At 41.9% G+C, this 23,766-nt stretch overlaps 1 protein-coding gene across 1 annotated transcript; it reads left to right on the top strand.

The window, feature by feature from the left end:
* Window positions 1-2,653: 2,653 nt before the first annotated feature.
* LOC4338222 (uncharacterized) lies at window positions 2,654-5,967 on the top strand. Its single transcript, XM_015782095.3, has 4 exons — window positions 2,654-2,825; window positions 2,933-3,039; window positions 3,734-3,768; window positions 5,608-5,967. The coding sequence occupies exons 1-4, from the start codon at window positions 2,823-2,825 to the stop codon at window positions 5,673-5,675; spliced, it is 213 nt and encodes a 70-aa protein (XP_015637581.1). The 5' UTR covers window positions 2,654-2,822; the 3' UTR covers window positions 5,676-5,967.
* Window positions 5,968-23,766: the final 17,799 nt, after the last annotated feature.

The following is a 23,766-nucleotide window of genomic DNA, read 5'->3' on the forward strand; positions in this document are numbered from 1 at the left end:
TCCACACCATTTTACTTATGCTCAGTTTTATTGCGAGTTTGCAACACTACATATTTACTTTTGAAACTATGATTGTGTTTAGAACCAGGGGTGTAAAGTTTTGGCATGTCACATCGGATATACGGACATGCATTTGAAGTATTAAACGTAGACTAATAACAAAACAAATTACAGAATCCACCTGTGAACTGCTAGATGAATTTATTAAGACTAATTAATATGTCATTAGCAAATGTTTACTGTAGCATCACATTGTCAGATCATGGAGCAATTAGGCTTACAAGATTTGTCTCGCAATTTACACGCAATCTGTGTAATTAGTTATTTTTTTCGTTTATATTTAATACTTCATGTATATGTTCAAATATTCGATGTGACAGAGTGAAAATTTTTACCAGGGGTCTAAATAGGGCCTATATGTTTATAAGTAGCAGCATCCTATAACTACATAATTGCCACGGACTATATCAGAAAATATTGATTTTAAAAGTCCTTATAGCCAAGAAAAATCATTCATCACAAGTGATTAAAAAGTTTGAAAAATCCATATAGGGATCTAGACTCTAGAGCACTATGCTAAGATTTGGTAGTAATATAAGATGTTCTATAGTTAGACACGGTTATTAAGAAAGTGGGTAGAATAAAATAGGGAGAGGTATTTAAAAAACTAGAGTTGATTTTGTACTCAATTCATTTTTGCACGTCTTCTCCAAAAAAAAAAACACGATGTACTTCATCCAGGCTTCGTCCAAGTCTGATCCGGTGCAGTTGGTTGGCTCCGAAGCGTGCACGTCCGTGCGAGAGTAGAGTAAGAGAGTAAACACGATCATTTCGTTCTTGCAAAACTCACCTAAAGGAAAATTAATCTCTTTTTTTAGAACTTTTTTATCTCTTCGCTTTCCTACTGGAGCTTGAGGGATCAAAAAGGAGAACGACTCAAGAAGCGGGTGTGCTCTAGTCTCTAGACAAGTCGCCTATGCTCGCTAATTCTCACGGTTTCGTTTGATCTGGTTGTAGATTATTATTGGCTTCTTGCTGCGTATCGACGCATCAGGGTTTCGTCGATCTTGTCGGCGCATCAGGGTTTCTTTGCTCTGCTTCGGCCATGTCTTTGTGGATGCGGGCAGCCTCCATCGGAGGATATGGCCATGGGATTGGTGGATGGTTTGGATGTTTACTCAATTAAATGAGTAAATTTTACAATGGGCCACATATTTTGACCAAGGTTTCATCATCGGCTAGGGTTAAATCAATGTTTTCACTTAACACCATACATCTTTACATAAGTCTTCAGTTTGGACTAGGGTGAGCAAAACAAGGGAATATGTGAGACAGCTTCATATGATTTACACAGGGATAATTATAAAATGCAAAACATTTCATGTTTTCTTCCTTCTTTTCTTTTCAGTGTGTGGTAGTTAACTAGTTCTATTTTCTATTTTATTTTTATTCATTGTGCCCCAATGTATATATCATTTTGTGCCACTTTTGAACATGTTCACGTCATTATTTTAGTGTGATCTGCTGAATAAAAAGTTGTTTTCCGATTTGCTAATTTCTTTCTAAAGATATTTGTCTTAATACTGTGGCACTAAAATTGATGATTTTAACTATCTTTTCTCTGACAACTACCTTTGATGTGTTCAACCCTACTCCAAAGTGCCAACTAATGCAAACATATATGGTGTTAAGGCCTGGTTTAGTTCCCAACTTTTTCTTCTAACTTCCAACTTTTCCATCACATCAAAACTTTCCTACACATACAAACTTTCAACTTTTCCATCACATTGTTCAAATTTCAATCAAACTTCTAATTTTGGCGTGAACTAAACATACCCTAAGTGAAAAGGTTGGTGTGGACCTTGCCCATTGTGAAACTTTGGTCAAAATACATGGTGCAATGTGAAATTTACTCCAATTAAATTGATGTGCGTCAATTTCAATTTTAGATTTGCTCCTCCTTTGATCATGTATGTTTGTTACTTCCCTGCAGCATTGCTTGATTGGGAAGCTGAATCACCTACAAGTCTTCCCTGGTCTATAGTATACAATTTTGGATAACCGACTGCCAACTTTTAGTTCATCTAATTTTAGTTTCCAAGATTTATCTTGTCAAAAAAATGAATCTCAGTCATGTAATATTTATCATAATTTTAGTTTTTCCCGTGACAATGCACAAGCATTTTGAGTTAATTCTAATGTCTAAAATTGGATTTCATAAATAAAGGTTGTTTACTTCTTACATGAAACTTTTTATTTAACAATTGAGATATAAAATTATGTTTCATGTATGTGGGAATGTATTCTGCGTTTGTATTGATTTTGAACTTCAACTCTATCTTTTACATTATGGCAATATTAATTAACTGGACAATCAACTTAAAATTCTTAGGCTTCTCATCCATTATCGAATCTTGAGAAATCATATCCCTCATCCAAAATTGAGAGTTGTCAACATGTTTATGCACAAAGTTGAGCGAGTTTGTTATTTTGAGTTAGGATATATCATTTGAACATTTAACTCTTTTGGATTTTATTTAAACGGTGCCCCTCTTTTCAACCGAACCCAAATTTCCCTTTTTTTTATAAAAAAAAATACTCAGCACGTGATAGGAGGGTTGTGTTTTTACCCTTTTTTTTTTCCCCTATACGCGTCTCACCCAGTCGCCCGACCGGCCTCCTCTCCTGGCCACGGCGACGCCTCCTCCCCCGGCCACGCCGCGAATACCTTGGGTCTCTGCAATAGTCCAATACCGATCTGCGGCAGCTACTCTGCTCGTGGAGGAGAGCCGCCGCCGGAAGCCGGAAGGCCGGGTAGCGCCATGGTGAGATCCCGAGAACCCTAATCCTCTCCGATGATTGGATTCGATGGATCTGGCGATCTAATTCGTGTTTCTTTTTCCTTTTTTTTTGGTGGGGGGCGGTGGTTTAGTCGGCGCTATTCAACTTCAATTCGTTCCTGACCGTGGTGCTGCTGGTGATCTGCACCTGTACCTACATCAAGATCCAGTTCCCCGCCATCCTCAACGACCGCACCGGGTATTTTTTTCTTCGTTTCACTGTGAACTTCCTGATCTGCGCGATTTGTTCTTCTTTTTAGTCGTGGAGGCAAATAATCTAACCCGGAAAACTAAAACAGCGAGATGTATGAGAAAAATCTATGTCTTTACAGTGGAAATTGTGTCTTTCAGGCGCTGTATTAACATGAGACGGCTGTGTGCGCTGACAAAAATAAAGCTTATTATCGTGGATGAATTGCATATAGTTTGTTTGTGGACCGGATTCTCTACTAATGTGGTTTATAGTACCCTGCACGCAATTGAATTATTGTTCTTAGATGTTGTTCAGAATATATACAGATGTGTTTGTTAGTGCTAGTTATGCAGAAACTGAAAGTTTGCCTGTGCATGAATGGTTGTGGACAATAAAGTAACTTAGCTTTGGTGACTCCAACTTGATTTGGGCATGATTGATCTGTGCAAGAAACCAGTCAAATCAATCACCAACTTATATGCCATGAATCATGATAATACCATGTGCTAACTGTTGTTTGAAACAGTTAGTGACAACTGTACTTGTCACTGTGTTTACAATTTGTTCTTAACCCTTATTTGAAATGCCAAATGGCCAATGGATCTTGTTGCTTTAATAAAGCAGAACTGTGGAAGGATATCTGTTACCATGTAATGTAATAAGCTGATATATTCCTTTTTGTACTTGAATTTCTCCACAGATTCCGTGGTTTCTTTTGGAAAGCAGCCAGAATAGGTACGAGTCCTTTTCTTCTTCCAGCTCGAATAGCACCACCTATCTTGTTTCCATTTTGCTAATATCTCCTGCATGTTGAACGGTCATTTCATTTTTCACTCTGCACCATTGGGCACTAGATTTTTTGTTGGTATATATATTATCGAACATAGTTTCGTCTATCAACCTCAACTGTAAATGTTCACTCATTCAAATTGTCAGCACCTAAGTTCATTATTTGGTGTTTAGCTGAGCTCTTAATTTCAGCATAGGCTTATTATATTATCTATAGAATAATGGTATATAATACTTTTCTATTTAGATAATTTTAAAACAAAACAAGTAAACGAAAATAAATCTGAATCATCTCAAATTTCTGTAGAAGAATGTTCATAAATACATTGTTTTCTTTTATTTTGTCAGATAGCTATTATTTAACTATCATGAAAGTCAGTAGTCTTAATTTCTCAAAGAAAAGCAGCCCTCCTGTGATTATGTTTGAGATCTTCAATTGCCATTTTTTTTCAGCTGTGGAGTTCTCGTGAAAATTTGCTATCATGGTATGCTTAAACTATTTAGCAAAAAGATCCTGGTTAGATATGCGTTGCTTTATTGTCATGGTCCTCATGGTCAATTCAATAATATCTCTGTTAGGCACATAATGGCCACTTTAATCTTAAAAAACATGGTGTCCTTAGAGATCTATATGGAATGAAGGATAGTGAAAGTTTACAAAACATTTAGTGATGATAATTGGAATTTGAAGTCTGACGGTGCAGCATTTCTTTCTTCGTTCAAAGTCTAATGGACCTGCTCATGGATGATATCACATTAATACTAAAGATATGCTGACTATCAGCCTTGATGATCAGTAGTTATTCAACCAATGTTTTTATCACCTGCTCCTTTTGGAACTTTACTTGAAAGCAAATAGTTCCTATCAGATTTCTTACCACTTCCTGGTTATTTATCTTGAATGGTTCTTTTCCTATTTGTATTGAACTTGATTAACTTGGACAAATGAATTTTTATAATTCTATTAAGGCCAAAGTTACTCAGTGAGAATCAACTATAACTTATTAACTGCAGCTAAATATATATTGGTGGAAACATTTCTGTTTTGTAACTATAATTCCATTGTCACTAAGAAATTCAGGAACTGCTGCTAGTTCATATTGTGAATGTTTTTCCACATCTGGATCTCATTTATTGGGTTTTCAACTGTTTATATGTAAAATTGTAAACATGGTTGTCCAAACTGATAGTTATGTGCTGTGGGCTGTGGCGCAAGGCCCGGTAAAGCTTTGTGACAGACATGGCTCTGAAGACCATGTGGTTATTGTAGACCTCAAGTTAATTAATTGAAAAGCCAGTTCTTTAGATATTTCATAATTTGGTACACAATCATGTCAATTACATTATTTTTGTACAGTGATAAAGTTTCTTCATCAGTTCATTGTTAAAAATCCACCCATCTTTCTATCATCCCACTATCTACTAAGAAAGAATTCTGGCCAAAGAGTTCTATTTAATCTATCTCTCGATCAACTTGTCAGCCTTGAAGCCTTGTCATTGCCACAGTTGGGCAAGATCTCTACTAGCATCATGACCATAGTGTGTGCATAAACCCTTTGTCTTTGCCTGCTTGCCCAACTACACAGCATTTTACCAGAGCCACGTTCATGAGGGATTATTTCATTTGATTGTCTGGTTATTAACATATATGTTGTATGTGCAAGTTTTTCAATTACTCAACAGTGAGATAATGTTGCCAAATAACATGGTATTATATATTTATTTAATGCATCATTTGTTTCCTAGGCATTTGGAATTCATCTTTTGTTGGTTTTTCTTTATCAGGTGAACGCTTAAGCCCGTGGGTAGCTCTTGGGTGCTTTGCCATGGGGATATCCACTATTTTCTTCTGAGGCCTTCATGATTTTAATCCAGGCTGCAGAAGATTTGTAGGAAGAACAGTGTGATTATTATTGCATTGTTTTTTGTGTTTTTGGAGGAGCTTTTGTTTCAATTTTAGCTGGGATGTGGAGATACGAGTCTGGCAAGTGCCAGTTGTTACTCTCAGGGTGGTGCCCTTGTCAGGAAAGAAGTGATACTATGGTTGCACCATTTAATGGTTATGTTGTGTATTGAACTGTTTATGTGCACATGGCATGTTCAGAAAATGCTTAAATGCTCCTAACAGGATATTGCTATTTCTCAGATTCTGCTTAATGCTATATGGATGCGCAGGTTTGCTGCACTGTCAGCATAATTGAGCAGTTAAATGTACTAGATAAGATGTACTTCAAGCTGATCGTTTGTCTATATACCCTAGGCACAACCAATGTGCATGTGTGATTTTGTCAAGGATGCACCATTGAGCATGTGTGGTTTTTTGTCAATGCGCACAGCCCCGACCTTGGTTATAGGGCAAGGTCAGAGAAGATATGGTCATCCATGTTTCTTAGTGACAGGCTGGGTGGATGGAATGAGCTGCTCCAATTTTTCTTTAGGGTGGATGGATGAGAATGGATAGAATAAGAATAATATACTAGTATTAATTAATAATAACACAATTTATTAATTACTTCCTCCGTTTCATAATGTAAGTTATTCTAGCATTTCCTATATTCATATTGGTGTTAATGAATCTATACCTAGATTCATTAACACCAATATAAATGTGGGAAATGCTAGAATGACTTACATTGTAGAGGAGTAGGGTGAAATACATGGCCGGTCCTTAAACTTGTGGGGGTAGTATCACTTAGGTACATAAACTTGAAAATTATACGTTTAGGTCCGTAAACTTGGTATAATGTACCACTTCTGGTCTAATCGTTATTTGACTATGTTTGACCGCCAACGTGGTATGCCATGTAGGCAGGACTTTTATGCTCAGCCCCCTCCGCATATACCTTCGCACGTAACTTGCCCTGACCAGTGCATTTCAATCCAAATCTCCCAAAATATCCCTAAATCGGCTAGGGTTTCGACGGTGAGGTTAGTGGAAGGTGTTGATCAAGTGCCCGTAATGCAAGGATAAGGCCATTTTGGAGCGTGGAGCAATGGCAATTGCTAATCGAGACCTCATTTTCTATACATGCAAGGAGAAAAATAAGAGGGAAAAACGATTTGAGGATTTTTTTGGGGTGATTCTAGTGTCACTATATAGCTACTAGGAGATATATGCGACGTGTTGTGATGTAAAGGGGGTTGAGAGCAAAAGTGTTGTCTACGTGGCATGCCACATTGACAGTCAAACACAGTCAAAAGATGTTTGGACTGGGGGTGGTACATTAAACCAAGTTAACAGACCTAAACATGTAATTTTCAAGTTTACGGACCTAAGTGACACCACCACACAAGTTTAGGGATCGACATGTATTTCACTCTATTAATTATCATTAATCTTACCGCAAGTAATACTAACTAATAACAAAACATACTAATTAAGTAATTTTCACTAATTAGTTACTCCCTCCTTTCCTTGGTATAGGGCGCAACTGGTTTTTTTAATTGTACCAGAATATAGGGTGTCCTTGCACATGCACTTGCACGCGAAGCGGCATTCATGCAAAAGGCTCTCAATGTGTGGAGTTAGCTCTTCTTTCTTGCGTTGCGAGAGCTGCATGCATGCAAAGGCCGACGCACATGGGCGGAGCGAAGCATTGCATGCGTCACCCCTGAGAAAATCAGTTAAGCCTCCTTGGTATTGACGTTTGGAGTAGTTGCGCCCTATATTAAGGAACGGAGGGAGTATAAATGATCTTTGGTTAGCGTATGTGGATGGCCTTATCCGGCCAATTTGTTCGGGTTCAAGTGTTCAACATCCAACATATTTGATAATATTCTCATGAAGACCTGTCTCATCCCTCGCTTGCCCGTATCAAATAGAAAGGTGGTAATCATCTCCCAGTCCTACCTACGATATTCACCCTCACAGTCTCATATGAAGCCTTCTTTAAACCAGTTCATTTTGTTAAACCATTTCATTTTGCCTCTTAAGTAGTTTTGGCAGTGATTTCATACTTAGTAGGAGGGGGAGGAATTAGGGGGCTGACATCCTCGCTACACAAACCATGTTGCCCGTAGTCGTTGTTGATGGCAACTAGAGCACCCATGAGTTGTAGGCCGTCATCATTGATAAGGTTGGAAGTTGTGTTGTAGTATATCTTAGCCTCGCTCCCATGCTCGCATTGAACGTGTTACATGCCCTTAGAGAAAAGGACCGACCTAGCCCTATCGCTACTCGTGATGGCTCAGGCTACTACATCCTCATCGTCATTCGCTAGTCCAACTCACGCTGCAAGTACATCCTCATCATCATTCGCCAGTCCAACTCACGCTGCAAGAAGAAGCCTGTAGCTACGACAACGAATATGATGCCAAGGGAGAGGACTATCTTTAAACACCTCTAGTCGACGGATTTGGTCTCTCTAGCCTAGTCATCTCCCCCTCCCCCTAACCATCATGAAAATGCCAGAGGTGGAGCTCGAGCTCTAACTTGACATGGAGGTCGTCGACGAGGAGCGAAGGAAGACTGCCATGGTGGAGGAGACGGGCTAGCATGCGACAGTACCAAAGACCATTTTCTACGATAGGAGGGTAGTCATCTTCGAGGAAGAGAGGTGGGTTGGCCACCAATCTCATTGCCTAGTGCCCACCTTTTCGTCGTTGACCGATGAGAGAGAGGGAAGAGAGGCTAAATCAATCAAAACCATTTGGATAGATAAAATAAATCGATTTTTTATAGGTGAGTAAGTCTTCATATCCGATTTAGGTTGAGGGAGGAAAATCGGAGTCAGGGCATCTGTTGACAGAAAACACGAGGCCTGGGAGATCTGCTTAACTCCAGTGCAGGTCCAAAGCTCGCCTTCGGGTGTGCTAGCGTGCCAGTTGATTTGATCTTGTAATCAACAAGAAATAGAAGCAAAGAAACCGCGGTTAAATCTATAAATGATAGCCGATCGGCTAGGCGCCGATGACATATCATTTATCTTTGAGCCGATGTCATATGTGAATCGATCGGCAGTTGTAAATAGACAATAAAGAACTAAATCTATTCGATCGGCTGTAGATATTTCCAATATATAGTTCTTATATCGATATATACTTAAATCAAGTGATTGGGATAGATCGGTCGCCATGCCGAGACAGTATAAATCACTTAGATCGAAATATATATTACTAACAGGACTATATATGTTTATAGCATAGCCGATCAGATAGATCTAGCATATATCGGCTAATACTCCGATACTACTCTATCAGGATATTAAAACAGGTATAATATATCAAACAAAGGCCTAATATACTTAGATACAGCAATATCTTGGCATAAAGGGCAGATTTAACATGTCAATGAAGCATATAGAGCAAATATAGTTAAATCAGATAAGATCGGCTGAAACTCCGATGCTACCCTAATCGGCAACCAGAAGGCAGGCTAGAGATTGATATTCTAAGCACGACTTAATAGATCAAACTCAACTGATGCAACATTAAGTATGAAAAGAAGAACAATATCTAGACAATCAAGCCACTGGAAGTTTCATAGAGTGGTAGATATCTTATATAATCTGAATCAACGTCAAAATCTAACCTAATCGGCTGCCCTCTTCGATAGATGTTAGCCGATTGTAGATTAGATAGCGATATTGCCAGAGATTATGTAAGATATATGATAACTCGACGAATTACATAAACAAGATTAGAGTGTCATAAAGATAGAAGCACTAATCCCGAGAATACAAGCCGTCATAATAAGTTTTACCTCTTGCTGAAGATCGAAACCGATGCAGCTCAACCCGAAAGCAAGAACTCGTCGAAACAAAACTAAAGCAAAAGGGTGGCGATGCACCGAAATTGTATTGAACGTGTGTGTTAAAAGTTACATAGGGCTCGGGTCTATTTATACCCGAGAATTACAAGATATGTCCATAACGGACACGACTACTATCTCTAACAAACTCTAAGATACCATAAGTCTTTGCGGCAGACTTTTGCCCAAGCGTATCTCTAAGGAGATTACATAAAACATCCTAATTAATAGATACAATTGCCTTCTCAGGACTCTATCCATGTGCGGCAATCACCTTGAAATGCCTCAATTCAACCCGATATCATACATCAAGTTGCATTGTCGGAATCGGCTACATCGGCTTACCTAGTCCGACTCAGACCCAGCCGATCCTAATCGTAGCCGATCTGGACTCCAGCCGATTCCTGCTCTGTTTTCGAACTCGATCTCCGCCTCCGACTTCGCTTCGATCTAATCTTCTTTCTTGACGCCGATGTTACCAAATTTGGTTGTTAACACATGGCCCCCAAGTCCGGAATATTTGGTAATGTTTCGGATTTGCTGTAAATCGACTCCAAGCAAGTTTCGCACTTTGCTGTTTTCCGACCGTTACTGCCGTGCTTTAAATATTAACCATCACCCTCGAGAAATCTCACACCGTGACTTCCGTTTTCACCGCTCAAGCGAAACTTTGTCCTCTCTCTCTCCGGCGACTCCTCCGATGCAAAAGCGAATTCCAGGCGACTTCATCTTCGGCGAGATTTCCGCCCGCAGCGATGTCGTCCTCCACCAACCCATCTGATGCGCCATCAGCTGAGTACGCTGAGGTAAGTCTTCGTCGGCTAGATCCCCTTTCTTAGCAGCAGATCGATTTTCTCTTATCTTATATCGCTCTCTTTTCCTCGGTTGTTTTGGATTTGTAGCATCTCTCCAACCTAGTCGCGATTCCCAGCCTTTCGCACAAAAACCACTATTTTCTTGGCCCAATCGGCAATCTCGACCCCACTGATTTCATCATCGGTGAAACCAACCGGATCCCCTTTAGACTAGCCAACCCTAACCTGGGTCACTGGAAGAATACCTTCAAGTCTTGGCCATCTCTTGAAAAACCTACTCCTGATAAGAGCTGGATCACCTGGTACCAATGCGTATCGGCTAGTAAGAAAGTTCACTGGGATAAGATTGGAATCGGCCAAGCGCTTGCTCTCACCATAGCCAATTCTGCTAAGGATGAACCTCTGATGACTGCCGCCATCTACTTCTGGTCCAACACCATCAATGCTTTCTTATTCAACCAAGGGCTGATGACTCCAACTTTAATCGGCATTACCATGATTACTAGATTAGATGTAACTTCATCGGCTAACCCTATGAGTATGAACACCAAGAACCAATTTGACTTCAAGACCAAAAGTATAGGTGGCTGGTCTGGCTATGTGGCGGCATATATGGGCCAAGGATCTGTTACTCCTCGAGAGCATGTAGCTTTCTTGCTCATGTGGTTGGAAAAGTTCCTCTTCTGTGGATCCAGTTGTGGCCCTACAACCAACTGGCAGTTTGTAGCCGAAGCCTTAGAATCAAAGAAAGAATTTCCTTTGGGCCAAATCCTTCTCGGCTATCTGTACCAAATGTTGAACAATGCATCGGCTAAAATAGCCGTCGGCTCAATAGTTGGAGCAGGTGAACCATGGTGGCTGTTGCAAACTTGGTTAAACCTGATAGTCATGAAGGTTGTCAATCGGCCCTCTGTAATAGAAGCTGAATTCCCATTGCCAGAGCCAATTGTGGAAGATGACGGAGAAGAGCGCACCCATCGCAGATGCATGTCATATGGAGAATATGCATCCACACCAACCGATGCTGGAGCGAAGCTATCGGCTGAGCTGCTCAAGGACTGGTTCTGCAGATTCTACGAAGGTTTTAAGAAAGATGCACGAATCTGGTTTCCTTATGAAGACTCAGCAGACCTTGAACTTCCATCAGACTTTAGATTTGAAGACATTAATCATGAAAAATTCCAAAAATCCAGAGAAGTTCTTATAGCTGCAATCAGCCCATGCATCCTTCCTGTCGGCATTCATCAAGGGAGAAACATCCAAGTCTCCTACGAGTTTTATCACCCAATGAGCTCGGCCAGACAACTTGGATTGGGCCAACTCCCAATCGGCTTATTCTTTGCCGACAAGATTCAGTGCCGAGGACAAATCACATCCACTCTAATGATGGATCGACTACTTAACCTACCAGGACCCCCTCTGGGTAGCATTGATAATATTGAGTTGGCAGGATTTAGAAGCAAAAACTTTGACAGATGGTGGGGTGAATGGAAGCTGCATCTATTTCATCAATCGGCTTCAATGTATATGACAGATCTATTCCCTGACGTCATACCCCAGGTAAACTTTGTCATTACTAAATTGCATAATCAATTAGCCGATTCATTACTTGACTAATCTTTTGCTCCTGTTTTGCAGACAACAGAGTCCTCCCCTCCTCATCAAAGTAACAATGGCAAGAACATCGAATATGCTTTAGGTCTAATTCCGAATGGATGTGGATTATCTCCCCCTGTTATCGGCTACCATGCCCCCAAGACTTCAACTCTCCTTCACAGCCTAACCAGGGAACCAGCCGATGCAGGCAAGAAAAGAAAAACCAGATCATCGGCCGTGAGTACCTTGGCCTTAGCTCCAAAGAAAAAGGCCAAATTCAAGAAAACTAAGTCGACTGATAAGCCGGCTGATGATCTACCCGCCTTGGATCCATCTATTGAACAAGCTTTAGATGAAGAGGAAATTGGTGAAGATGTTGACCAGGCTGTAGCCGAAATGAGTGACACAGAAAAAACACCATCGGCTTCACCCAAGCAAACGCCTCCAACTCCTTCTGCCCCCGTTCATTTTACAAGAGTAAGTATCTCTCTTTGACTTCTTCTAAAATTACTTCCCTCTTCGGCTAATTACTGATAGACTTTGTGGATGCAGAAAAAGAAAACTGCTGTGAAGAAAAGCCAGCAGCAACGATTGCCAAGTCGGCTCCACCAGTAAAATGTTTTTAATTCTTTTACTTAATCAAACTCAACCAGCTCTATATAACACTTGTCTATTCTACAGCCTCCTCCTGCTTCTCCTCCTGTACAGCAACCGTCAAGTGACCAGACTCCATCGGCTGTGGGGAGTCATCACATCGAGGAGGAAGAACAACCAGTTGCTCCTGCTATCCCAGTAAGTTTTCCTTTGTCTCAACAATCTGATCGGCTACATTTTACCCAGCTCTTACTCTTTCTGAAATTGTCTCTGCAGGTTCTAGCCGATCTCTTCTCTTTTGACATCAGGGATTACCTTAATGAAGCAGAAGAAGATACTTCAAGCAAAGCTCTAGCTCCCCTATATGATGACGTGAGAAGAACACTTGAAGATATCTCTCATCGGCTAGAAGCCTCCTCTTTAGATAACTTGGTAGTTGACTGTGGATCAATTAGGTCACGGCTGCATGAAGTTCAAGCTCTGATTCTCGAAGATTTGGCCGATGTCCTAACTCCAGCCGCTTATCTCGAGCAACATCAGTTCAAGCTGGAAAAAGCCAAGCTAAGACTAGCCGAACGCCGTGAGCGCAAAGAGATTGAGGCCACAATCCAAGCTAATCGGCAGCTTGTGCATGAAGAAAAAACCACACTTGATCAGCTATCTGAAGGTCCGATCAAATCCAATATTGATCGGCTCGAAGCTCGCAAGATTGAGCTCTTGGCACAACTTGAAGAATGCAATGCCGAGCTAGATATGGAACACAAAAAGCTAGCCGATCTCCCAAAATCAATTGAAGAACAAAAAGTAAGGCTCAAATCGGCTATCAAGAATGTTGCTGACCTAACCAAGTCCCTGAAAGTCATCTCTAGAACTGATGCTCAAGATGCCTAAGCTATTGAAGAAGTAGAACAAATTAGGCAAAGGGCTATTTTGGCTATCCAGCGATACTTGTCTCAATAACTTTTGTGTAATAGGACTTAGAAATTTTTGTAATCGGCTATAACGTTCTAGTACTTTGTTATCTTGACAATCCTTTTCGCCGATTAATATGACTTCGAAATTCGCTAAAAAAATTTGCCTCAAAAAATTTTCATTGCATTTTGATATATATGTGCCCCCCTAATTTTACAATGTCAAAAGCATTGATAAAATTATAAAACAACTAAGGGTGATATAACAATATCGGCCATTGTACATCGGCAAACCACAACCGATTACACCATGGAAAACAACTAAGGGCGATATAACCATATCGGCCATCTCAAGGCGGTGTAAACTCATCGGCTGTCATGCATCGGCAATGCTAGCCGATCATGCGTTAACCCAAACACTTGGGTAATATTTCTTTGAATATTTGCCATTGAGCGCTCGCCCATAGACTTCACCATCAAGCCCTTGCAACATATATGCTCCCTTAGACACAACCTTATAAATTTGGAACGGTCCTTCCCAATTCGGCGACCACTTGCCGAATTTACTATCACGAGTACCAATCGTCAAAATCAATTTCCATACAAGTTCTCCTTCCGAAAAATCTTTAGGTACCACTTTCTTATTATAATGCCGAGCAACATGTTCCTTATCCTTGGTAACCTTTGCAAGGGCTCGCAATCATGACTGAACCAGATCCTCCCTCTCATCGGCCATAAGGTTGTAATACTCATCAGTTGTTAAATCGTTTTGTAATTCCGTTCTTCGAGAGCCGATTCTAACCTCCCACGGCAAAACAGCCTCATGCCCATAAACATGTTTGTAAGGAGGGACTTGGATTGACCCATGACAAGCCATCCTATAAGACCACAATGTTTCGGCCAACCGAGTATGCCATTGCCGAGGATAATCAGAAATTTTCCGCTTAATCAATTTGATCAAACTTTTATTAGACGCCTCGGTTTGCCCATTACCTTGTGCATAATAAGGTGAAGAATTCAACAATTTGATACCCATGCTATCGGCAAACTGAACAAACTCGTCAGACACGAAGATTGAACCCTGATCAGTTGTAATAGTTTGAGGAATACCAAATCGGTAGATTATATGTTCTTGAACGAACACTGATGCACATCATACCTCCAATCATCGGCTGTCATTGCTGCAATTTCAACTTTAACATCTTTGATCATCGGCTTATACCCCGATGCCCCATGGGCCAAATCATTAGCTTCAATATTTTGTTCTCGAGAGACATGCTTTAAAGTAACCAGCCGAAACTCCTTCTTTAGTTCTTGGCACTTCTCATTATAAACCATCAATGTATCATTCTTGCATTCATACTCTCCTGCCAATTGACTGATTACTAGCAGAGAATCCCCCATGATTTCAATGGTTTCGGCTTCAACTTTCTTGAGTAATTGCAACCCTTTGAGCACTGCTTCATACTCAGCTTGATTATTAGTCGCATACGGTTTAATAGTATAAGCAAACTCGAAATAAGCCCCCCTAGGGGAAATTATAACCAGACCGATACCACAACCATGAGTACACACCGATCCATCAAAGAATAAAGTCCATGGCACTATTTCAACCGAGCCGATTGAATCATCACGATGTTCCACAATAAAATCGGCTATAGCTTGTCCCTTAATCGCCTTCAGCGACTCATACCGATGATCAAACTCGGTTAAGGAAAATATCCACTTTCCAACCCTTCCTTTCAATATTGGAGCCGATAGCATGTACTTGACAACGTCGGCTTTGCATATAACAGTACACTCGTTGGATAGTAGATAATGCCTCAACCTTGTACACGAAAAATATAGACATAAGCATAACTTCTCCACAGGGGAGTACCAAGTTTCAGCATTCAAGAGCCGACGACTGAGATAGAATACAACTCGTTCCTTCCCTTCCAACTCCTGAATCAAGACTAAGCCGATTGACTTCTCACCGGCCGATAAATATAACCTAAACGGTATTCCTTTCTGTGGAGGAATCAAAATAGGAGGAGAGCTAAGATATTCCTTAATATTATCCAAAGCATTTTGCTACTCTGCCCCCCAAGTAAACTGCTGATCGGTTTTCAATCTCAACAATGGTGTAAAAGGTTCTAATCTTCTAGACAAATTAGAAATAAATCTTCTGACAAAATTTATCTTGCCGATCATCTCTTGTAATTCTGTCTTATTCTCCGGAGGCTGAATCTTCTTGATCGCATTAACACTCCTTTGAGTTACCTCGATCCCTCTTTCATGAACAAGAAATCCCAAAACTGGCCAGCCGATACACCAAAAGCACATTTTGTCGGGTTCATCTTCAGGCCATATTTTCTGGTTCTCTCGAAAACCTTCCTCAAATCGGCTATATGGTCCTCTATTTCTTTAGACTTAACAACCACATCATCGATGTAGACTTCAACCAACCAGCCGATTAAATCATGATATATGTAATTCATGGCTCTTTGATATGTAGCTCCAGCACTCTTCAAGCCGAAAGTCATGACAACCCATTCAAATAAGCCGATTGCACCAGGGCATCTAAAAGCTGTCTTATGCATATCTTCTTCAGTCATAAAGATTTGATTATATCCTGCGTTTCCATCTATAAAACTCAAAATTTTGTTCCCTGATGCAGCATCAACCAGCTGATCGGCTACTGGCATTGGGTATTCGTCCTTCGGTGTAGCTTTATTCAGATCTCGGAAATCAATGCACACCCTGACCTTGCCATTCTTCTTAATAACTGGAACTATACTAGAAACCCATTCAGCGTATCAGCAAGGACGAATAAAACCAGCATCATACAATCATTTAATCTCAGCCTTAACCGGTTCAAGCATATCGGCTTTACATCTCCTCGGAGGTTGCTGGCGTGGTCTAACCCCTGGTTTGATAGGTAGCCGATGTTCAACAATCGATCGGCTGAGTCCAGGCATCTCATAATATTCCCAAGCGAAGCAATCTCTAAACTCTTTTAAGTGCTCTATCAGCTTGGTTCTAAACTCTAGAGATAAGTTCTTACTAATAAATGTCGGCCTTGGCCGATCGCCTGGACCTATGTCTATTTCTTCCAAATCATCGGCCGACATGAAACCTTGACCTTGCTTGTCATTGAGATCATCTACTGTATCCTTATTGTAGACATTTGAACCCTCCACGACGCCCTCAAAATAATAGCTTGGGTTCTCCATCTTCAATTGGCTATATATCAGAATCGGACACTTTTAGAAAATCTCCATCCCAGACTTTTCCAGATAAACAATCAAGGCCATCCATCTCCCAAAGAGTTAAATTGGCACTGGCAACATTACTGACCTGTCGGCTGGCACGATCTCTATCTTGTCGCCTTGCCATTGAATCAAACATTGATGCATAGTTGAAGGAATGCAACAATTAGCATGAATCCAATCCCTTCCAAGCAACAAGCTGTAAGAACCCTTCCCATCGATGACAAAAAACGTAGTAGGAATAGTCTTACTGCCGACTGTCAGCTCCACATTCAGAACACCTTTGGTTTCCGATGGATTACCACCAAAGTCTTTGAGCACCATGTTTGTCTTGATGAGATCCTCGGCATTTCTACCCAACTTCCTGAATGTAGCATAAGGCATCAAATTTACCGCGGCCCCACCATCAACCATCATTTTAGACATCGGCTTCCCATTGACGTAGCCGTTTATATACAATGGTTTAAGATGCCGATTCTCTGTCCCCTCGGGTTTCTCGAACACTGCCTGTTCTGGTGATAGAACCAACTTAGCCGATTCCTCTTCCACCTCGTTGACATCGGCTTGATCGATCCCGAATTCGGCTAGCAAGGTAAAGACCATGTTGACCGGTGCTGTCACAACACTCTTCCCTTTTGCCAACCTCTTCACCTCATCGGCTGCAACATCATCGGCTACAGGAACCTGATTCTTAACACGCCACTCCTGCCTTGGCTTTGCTTTCCTCAGCCGATGATTAATTTCTTGTTCAACCTCCTGAAGGCGCTCCCTGTTCCTCAATCTTTGAACCCTTATCTTCTGATTCTTCGTGAAAATACCAGAAGGACACCATTGATTCTTCCTGATTACATTGTCCTCTTGGCCATGATCTTGATTCACTGGACCCAATCATTGATGAACAGAAACTCTTGTCTGCCTTAGCCGATTACCCCTATTATATGATCGGCTTGAGCTCTCGACGATATCTCTGCACCCAGGGCAGTTTTCAATAGATGGCAACCTCGTACCTTCATTCCAGCAGAATCTAAAGAACTCACAACCCCAATGAGGATCAAAACCATCTTCGTATTCTTCATGATGCCTCTCCTACTGCTTGTCATACTTCCTCTGATATTTGTCGATAATCTTAGCCGAATTCGCTTGAAAACCCCTTGCACGGACCCTATCGGCTGTTTGGCTAGCTGAATGCACCATATTAACAGGAAAAGGGTTACCATCGACCTTCATCGGCTTTTTGGAATCATCAAACCTAATCTTGCCTCCCTCAATGGCCACCTGAATCTGCTGTCTAAAAACCTTGCAATCGTTAGTAGAATGAGATCCAGAATTATGCCATTTGCAATACCTCTTTTTGCCTAATTCCTCAGCCGATGGGATTGTATGACTAGTAGGAAGTTGAATTTGCTTCTCTCGGAGTAGCAGATCAAAGATCTTGTCAGCTTTAGTAATATCAAAGTCATACTTCTCTTCTTTTCCAGAACTTTTTACCCATTGGCATGGTATGACATTTTTACTCCTCACCCATTTGGCTGCAGCTATTTCAGAATCGGCCTCATCATCATCCGACCCATACATGTACGGACAAACATGATTAACCTTCTTAGAGCTTTTCCTAACTTCCGCAGACCTATGCTCATGCAAGGTTACTTTCTGTATCAGATGTGACAAGCTATCAAAGTCTTCAGACGAGAACTTCTCCCTAATCGGAGCAATCATACCCTGAAAGGCCAGATCGGCTAACTGGGCATCAGTTAAACTCAAGCTGAAGCATTTGTTCCTCATCTCCTTGAATATCTGAATATACTCGTGCACAGGTTCATCATGCCGCTGCTTAATCGCTGTCAAGTCAGATAATTTCATCTCATGAACCTCACTGTAGAAATAGCTGTGGAATTGCTTCTCCAAATCGGTCGAACTATTGATCGACCCATATGGCAAAGAGGAAAACCAAGTAAAAGCCGATCCAGATAAAGATAACCGAAATAACCTAACCTTCAGAGAGTCTACAGCCGATGCTTCACCACACTGAGCCAATAATCGGCTAATGTGCTCATAAGTTGACACACCATCTTGTCCCGAAAATTTGGAGAAGTCCGGAACTTTGAACCGATTGGGAAGAGGAACTCTCTCAAACCACTTAGGGTAAGGCTGCCGATACAAGCTTCCAGTCTCTTTTGGTTTAAGCCCAAACTGTTCCCTCATTACGTCAGCAATCACATCGGCCCACGGTCGTTGCCGAGCTGCCCCTTGTGACTACTGTTGCATGGGCTCGAACTGACCGTATTGAGACGCAAACTGAGGTTGAGCCAATCCCCCTGGCTGATATTGGGCTTGCGGGGAAGGAGGCTGATATTGATAATTCAAGTTACCCCCTTGGTAATTATGAAGGTTCGGCTGGATATTGCGTACCAAGTGCTCAGGAACAACTTGAGGCATTACTGTGCCATCTGGCTGTACGTGGTGAACCAGATGTTCTGGGACATCTTGGCTTAAAAATTGTTGTACAGGCTGACCACCAGGCGTTGCAAACCCGGCCGATGCGCTTATTGAACCTTGGTGCTGGATAGGCTGAACGATTTGCTGTCTTAACGGCGTCTGCTGAATCGGCTGCAGGGGCTGCTGCCTTGGTGGTGTTTGTTGAACTGGTTGCATGACCTGTTGCCGAATTGGTTGTACAACCTGCTGAATTGGGAGTGTCTGTTGAATCGGCTACTGCTGTATTGGATCAACAACAGGTTGAGATGGCAGAAACATGGCAGCAACCTGATCTTGGGTCAGCCGACTCGTAACCTGCCCGCCATGCTGTGGCTGCTCTCTCATTAACAACCGAGGGTTCATCGGCTGGCCTGGCGCCATCGCTGATGAAGCAGGTAGGGGAGTTGATGTCGGCGCTGTTGGCTGAGTTGTTGGTGCAACGGAGGGAACCGCCTGAGTAGATGGCTGAACATCTGTAATCAAAGACCGATAATTTGGGAAGACACCTCCGTGCAAATAAACCGGGCCTGCAGCCTGATGCTCAGCTATTGAACCATCGGCTATTGACTTCATCATGTTTGATAAGGTATTGACTAACACCCCAGACTGATTGATCAAAGCATGATGCACAGCGTAATCAACCTGATCTTGGAAGTTATTGAAAAAATCCTGTGCCACATCACTATTCTGATTAAGATTTCCTCCCTGCAGCCCCTGAGCACCGTCACCTTGAACTCCATGCACCCCGTCACCTTGTACTCCATGGACTCCTTGAGAATTGTCGCCTTGATTTCCTAGAGAGCCGTCGGTAGCACCTTTGATACTCGGCTGAGCCGAGCCGTCTGGAGCTTGTTTCCCATCTCCATCCTTAGAAGAACTGGTCCCAGGATCATCAGCAACCACTTTTATTTTGTACTTCTGAACAAGTGTCCCCTTGCGGGTCTGCATGAATGATTTCAAGAACTGATCCCGTGCTTGCTGCAATATTGCTTCAAACTCTTTCTTCTGCTCAGGTGTGAATTTTTCTGGATCGATCGGCACGACGTTTCCTTCATTGACGTCAGTCAATCCTAACTTCAGCATCTTGTCCTTAACAGAGCATGGGCTAGATGGTGGTGGTGGTTGTTTCTTGGCCATGAGGAAGAATTGTTGGCTGACTTCTCAAATGTCCCACCAGGCGTGCCAAAAGAGTGTGCCAAAAGAGAAGAGAGGCTAAATCAATCAAAACCATTTGGATAGATAAAATAAATCAATTTTTTATAGGTGAGTGAGTCGTCATATCCGATTTAGGTTGAGGGAGGAAAATCGGAGTCAGGGCATCTGTTGACAGAAAACACGAGGCCTGGGAGATCTGCTTAACTCCAGTGCAGGTCCAAAGCTCGCCTTGGGGTGTGCTAGCGTGCCAGTTGATTTGATCCTGTAATCAATAAGAAATAGAAGCAAAGAAACCTCGGTTAAATCTATAAATGATAGCCGATCGGCTAGGCGCCGATGACATATCATTTATCTTTGAGCCGATGTCATATGTGAATCGATCGGCAGTTGTAAATAGACAATAAAGAACTAAATCTATTCGATCGGCTGTAGATATTTCCAATATATAGTTCTTATATCGATATATACTTAAATCAAGTGATTGGGATAGATCGGTCGCCATGCCGAGACAGTATAAATCACTTAGATCGAAATATATATTACTAACAGGACTATATATGTTTATAGCATAGCCGATCAGATAGATCTAGCATGTATCGGCTAATACTCCGATACTACTCTATCAGGATATTAAAACAGGTATAATATATCAAACAAAGGCCTAATATACTTAGATACAGCAATATCTTGGCATAAAGGGCAGATTTAACATGTCAATGAAGCATATAGAGCAAATATAGTTAAATCGGATAAGATCGGCTGAAACTTCGATGCTACCCTAATCGGCAACCAGAAGGCAGGCTAGAGATTGATATTCTAAGCACGACTTAATAGATCAAACTCAACTGATGCAGCATTAAGTATGAAAAGAAGAACAATATCTAGACAATCAAGCCGCTGGAAGTTTCATAGAGTGGTAGATATCTTATATAATCTAAATCAACGTCAAAATCTAACCTAATCAGCTGCCCTCTTCGATAGATGTTAGTCGATTGTAGGTTAGATAGCGATATTACCAGAGATTATGTAAGATATATGATAACTCTACGAATTACATAAACAAGATTAGAGTGTCATAAAGATAGAAGCACTAATCCTGAGAATACAAGCCGTCATAACAAGTTTTGCCTCTTGTTGAAGATCAAAACCGATGCAACTCAACCCGAAAGCAAGAACTCGTTGAAACAGAACTAAAGCAAAAGGGTGGCGGTGCGCCGAAATTGTATTGAACATGTGTGTTCGAAGTTATATAGGGCTCGGGTCTATTTATACCCGAGAATTACAAGATATGTCCATAACGGATACAACTACTATCTCTAACAAACTCTAAGATACCATACGTCTTTGCGGCAGACTTTTGCCCAAGCGTATCTCTAAGGAGATCACATAAAACATCCTAATTAATAGATACAATTGCCTTCTCAGGACTCTATCCATGTGCGGCAATCACCTTGAAGCGCCTCAATTCAACCTGATATCTCATTCATCAAGTTGCATTGTCGGAATCGGCTACACCGGCTTACCTAGTCCGACTCAGACCCAGCCAATCCTAATCGTAGCCGATCTGGTCTCCAGCCGATTCCTGCTCTGTTTTCGAACTCGATCTCCGCCTCCGACTTTGCTTCGATCTAATCTTCTTTCCTGACGCCGATGTTATCAAATTTGGTTGTTAACAGCATCGTAAAGGGAAGCATAATAATTATTTTTTTCTTAGGATTTTGTTGCAATTTTTTGGGCCTGACAAATCCAGCTCACAGATTTTCATTGGATGGAAGGGATAAGTTTATTTTAGGTCTCTCAAATTTGTCGTAAAGTCTGAAATTCGTCTCTAAACTTGTGGATGATGATCCTGTTTTGTAAATTGAGGGATCCATTCTCTAGTATTTCAGTTTGGGGACAAATTTTAGGCTCGGCGATGAATTTTATTCCTTGGATGGAACGGGAATTAAATTTGAAAAGATACATTGTTTTTTAATATTTTATGTTTATATACATGCATGTAAAATATTTGCACAAATATACCTCCTCCGTATGATGGGAACGCGGGATCGAAGCGGTGCCGCGCTTTCATTCTGTGGGACCGGCGGTCGCGTAGCACATCCGTGTGGCACCGCTCGCTCCAGCAGCCCAGGAGAGCGGCAGCGTGGTGGAGGGCGGCTGCACGCGGTGCTGAGACGGTCGCACGGCACCGATGCGCGGGACCGATCCGGTCGCGCGGCACCATGGCGTGTGGCACCGTCCCGTCCCGTCCCGCGCGTGCACGTGTACATGTCGCGGTCGACGCGCACCATGCAAGCATCACCTGTCAAGCACGCATGGTCGCATGCAGGCAGTTGATCCAGTCAAACCCTACAATACATAGTCACTAGCTTAAGGGATTTATTAAACCTAATTAATTCGTTATTAGCAAATGTTTACTGTAGCACCACATTGTTAAATCATGAAGTAATTAGGCTTAAAAGATTCGTCGCGCAAATTAGTCACAATCTATGTAATTAATTATTTTTTTAGCTTATATTTAATACTTTATGCATGTGTTCAAACGTTTGATGTAACATGGTGAAAAATTTTAGGGCGGGATTTAAATAGGCCTAGGGTGTGTTCGCTAGTATAGGTTCCCAACCAGGAATGCGCGGAAAATGGAGTGGTCCATTAGCGCGTGATTAATTAAGCATTAGCTAAATTTTTTAAAAATATATTAATTTAAATTTTTTAAGCAACTTTCGCATAAAAACTTTTTAAAAAACACACCGTTTAGCTGTTTGAAAAGCGTGCGAGTGAAAAATGAGAGAGATGGGTTGGAAAATGGAGGTGCCGAACACACCCCTAAGCTAGTGCCTGGGATTTGACTGGATCAACTGCCTGCATGCGTGCTCGACATGTGATGCTTGCATGGCGCGTCAACCGCGACACGCGCACACACGGGACGGGACGGTGTTGCGCGACCGGCACGGTCCCGCGCCATGATGTCGCGTGACCGGATCGGTTCCGTGCATCGGTGCCGTGGAGGCGGTCACCTCGACCGTGTGCAGCTGCCTATACCACGCTGCCGCTCTCCCGGGCTGCGGGAGCGAGCGGTGCCACACGGCTGTGCTGCGCGACTGCCGGTTCCGCAGAATGAAAGCGCGGCACTGTCTCGGTCCCGCGTTTCCATCATACAGAGAAGGTATATTTGTGCGAATATTTTACATGCATGTATATAAACGTAAAATATTAAAAAACAATGTATATTTTCAAATTTAATTCGATGGAACGGTGGGTTGAGCCCAAACTGTCTTCGTCCAACTCCAATCCCCAAATTCCTCGTCTCCTCGAATCCGGCCGTCTCTCGTCGTCCTCCACAGCGACGCTGCTCAGCCACGACCGAGGGTAGAGGGGTGGTTCGCAAGCGGCGCCGC

Source organism: Oryza sativa, chromosome 5 (genome assembly GCF_034140825.1).
Source record: "Oryza sativa Japonica Group chromosome 5, ASM3414082v1".
Taxonomy (NCBI): Eukaryota; Viridiplantae; Streptophyta; class Magnoliopsida; order Poales; family Poaceae; genus Oryza; species Oryza sativa.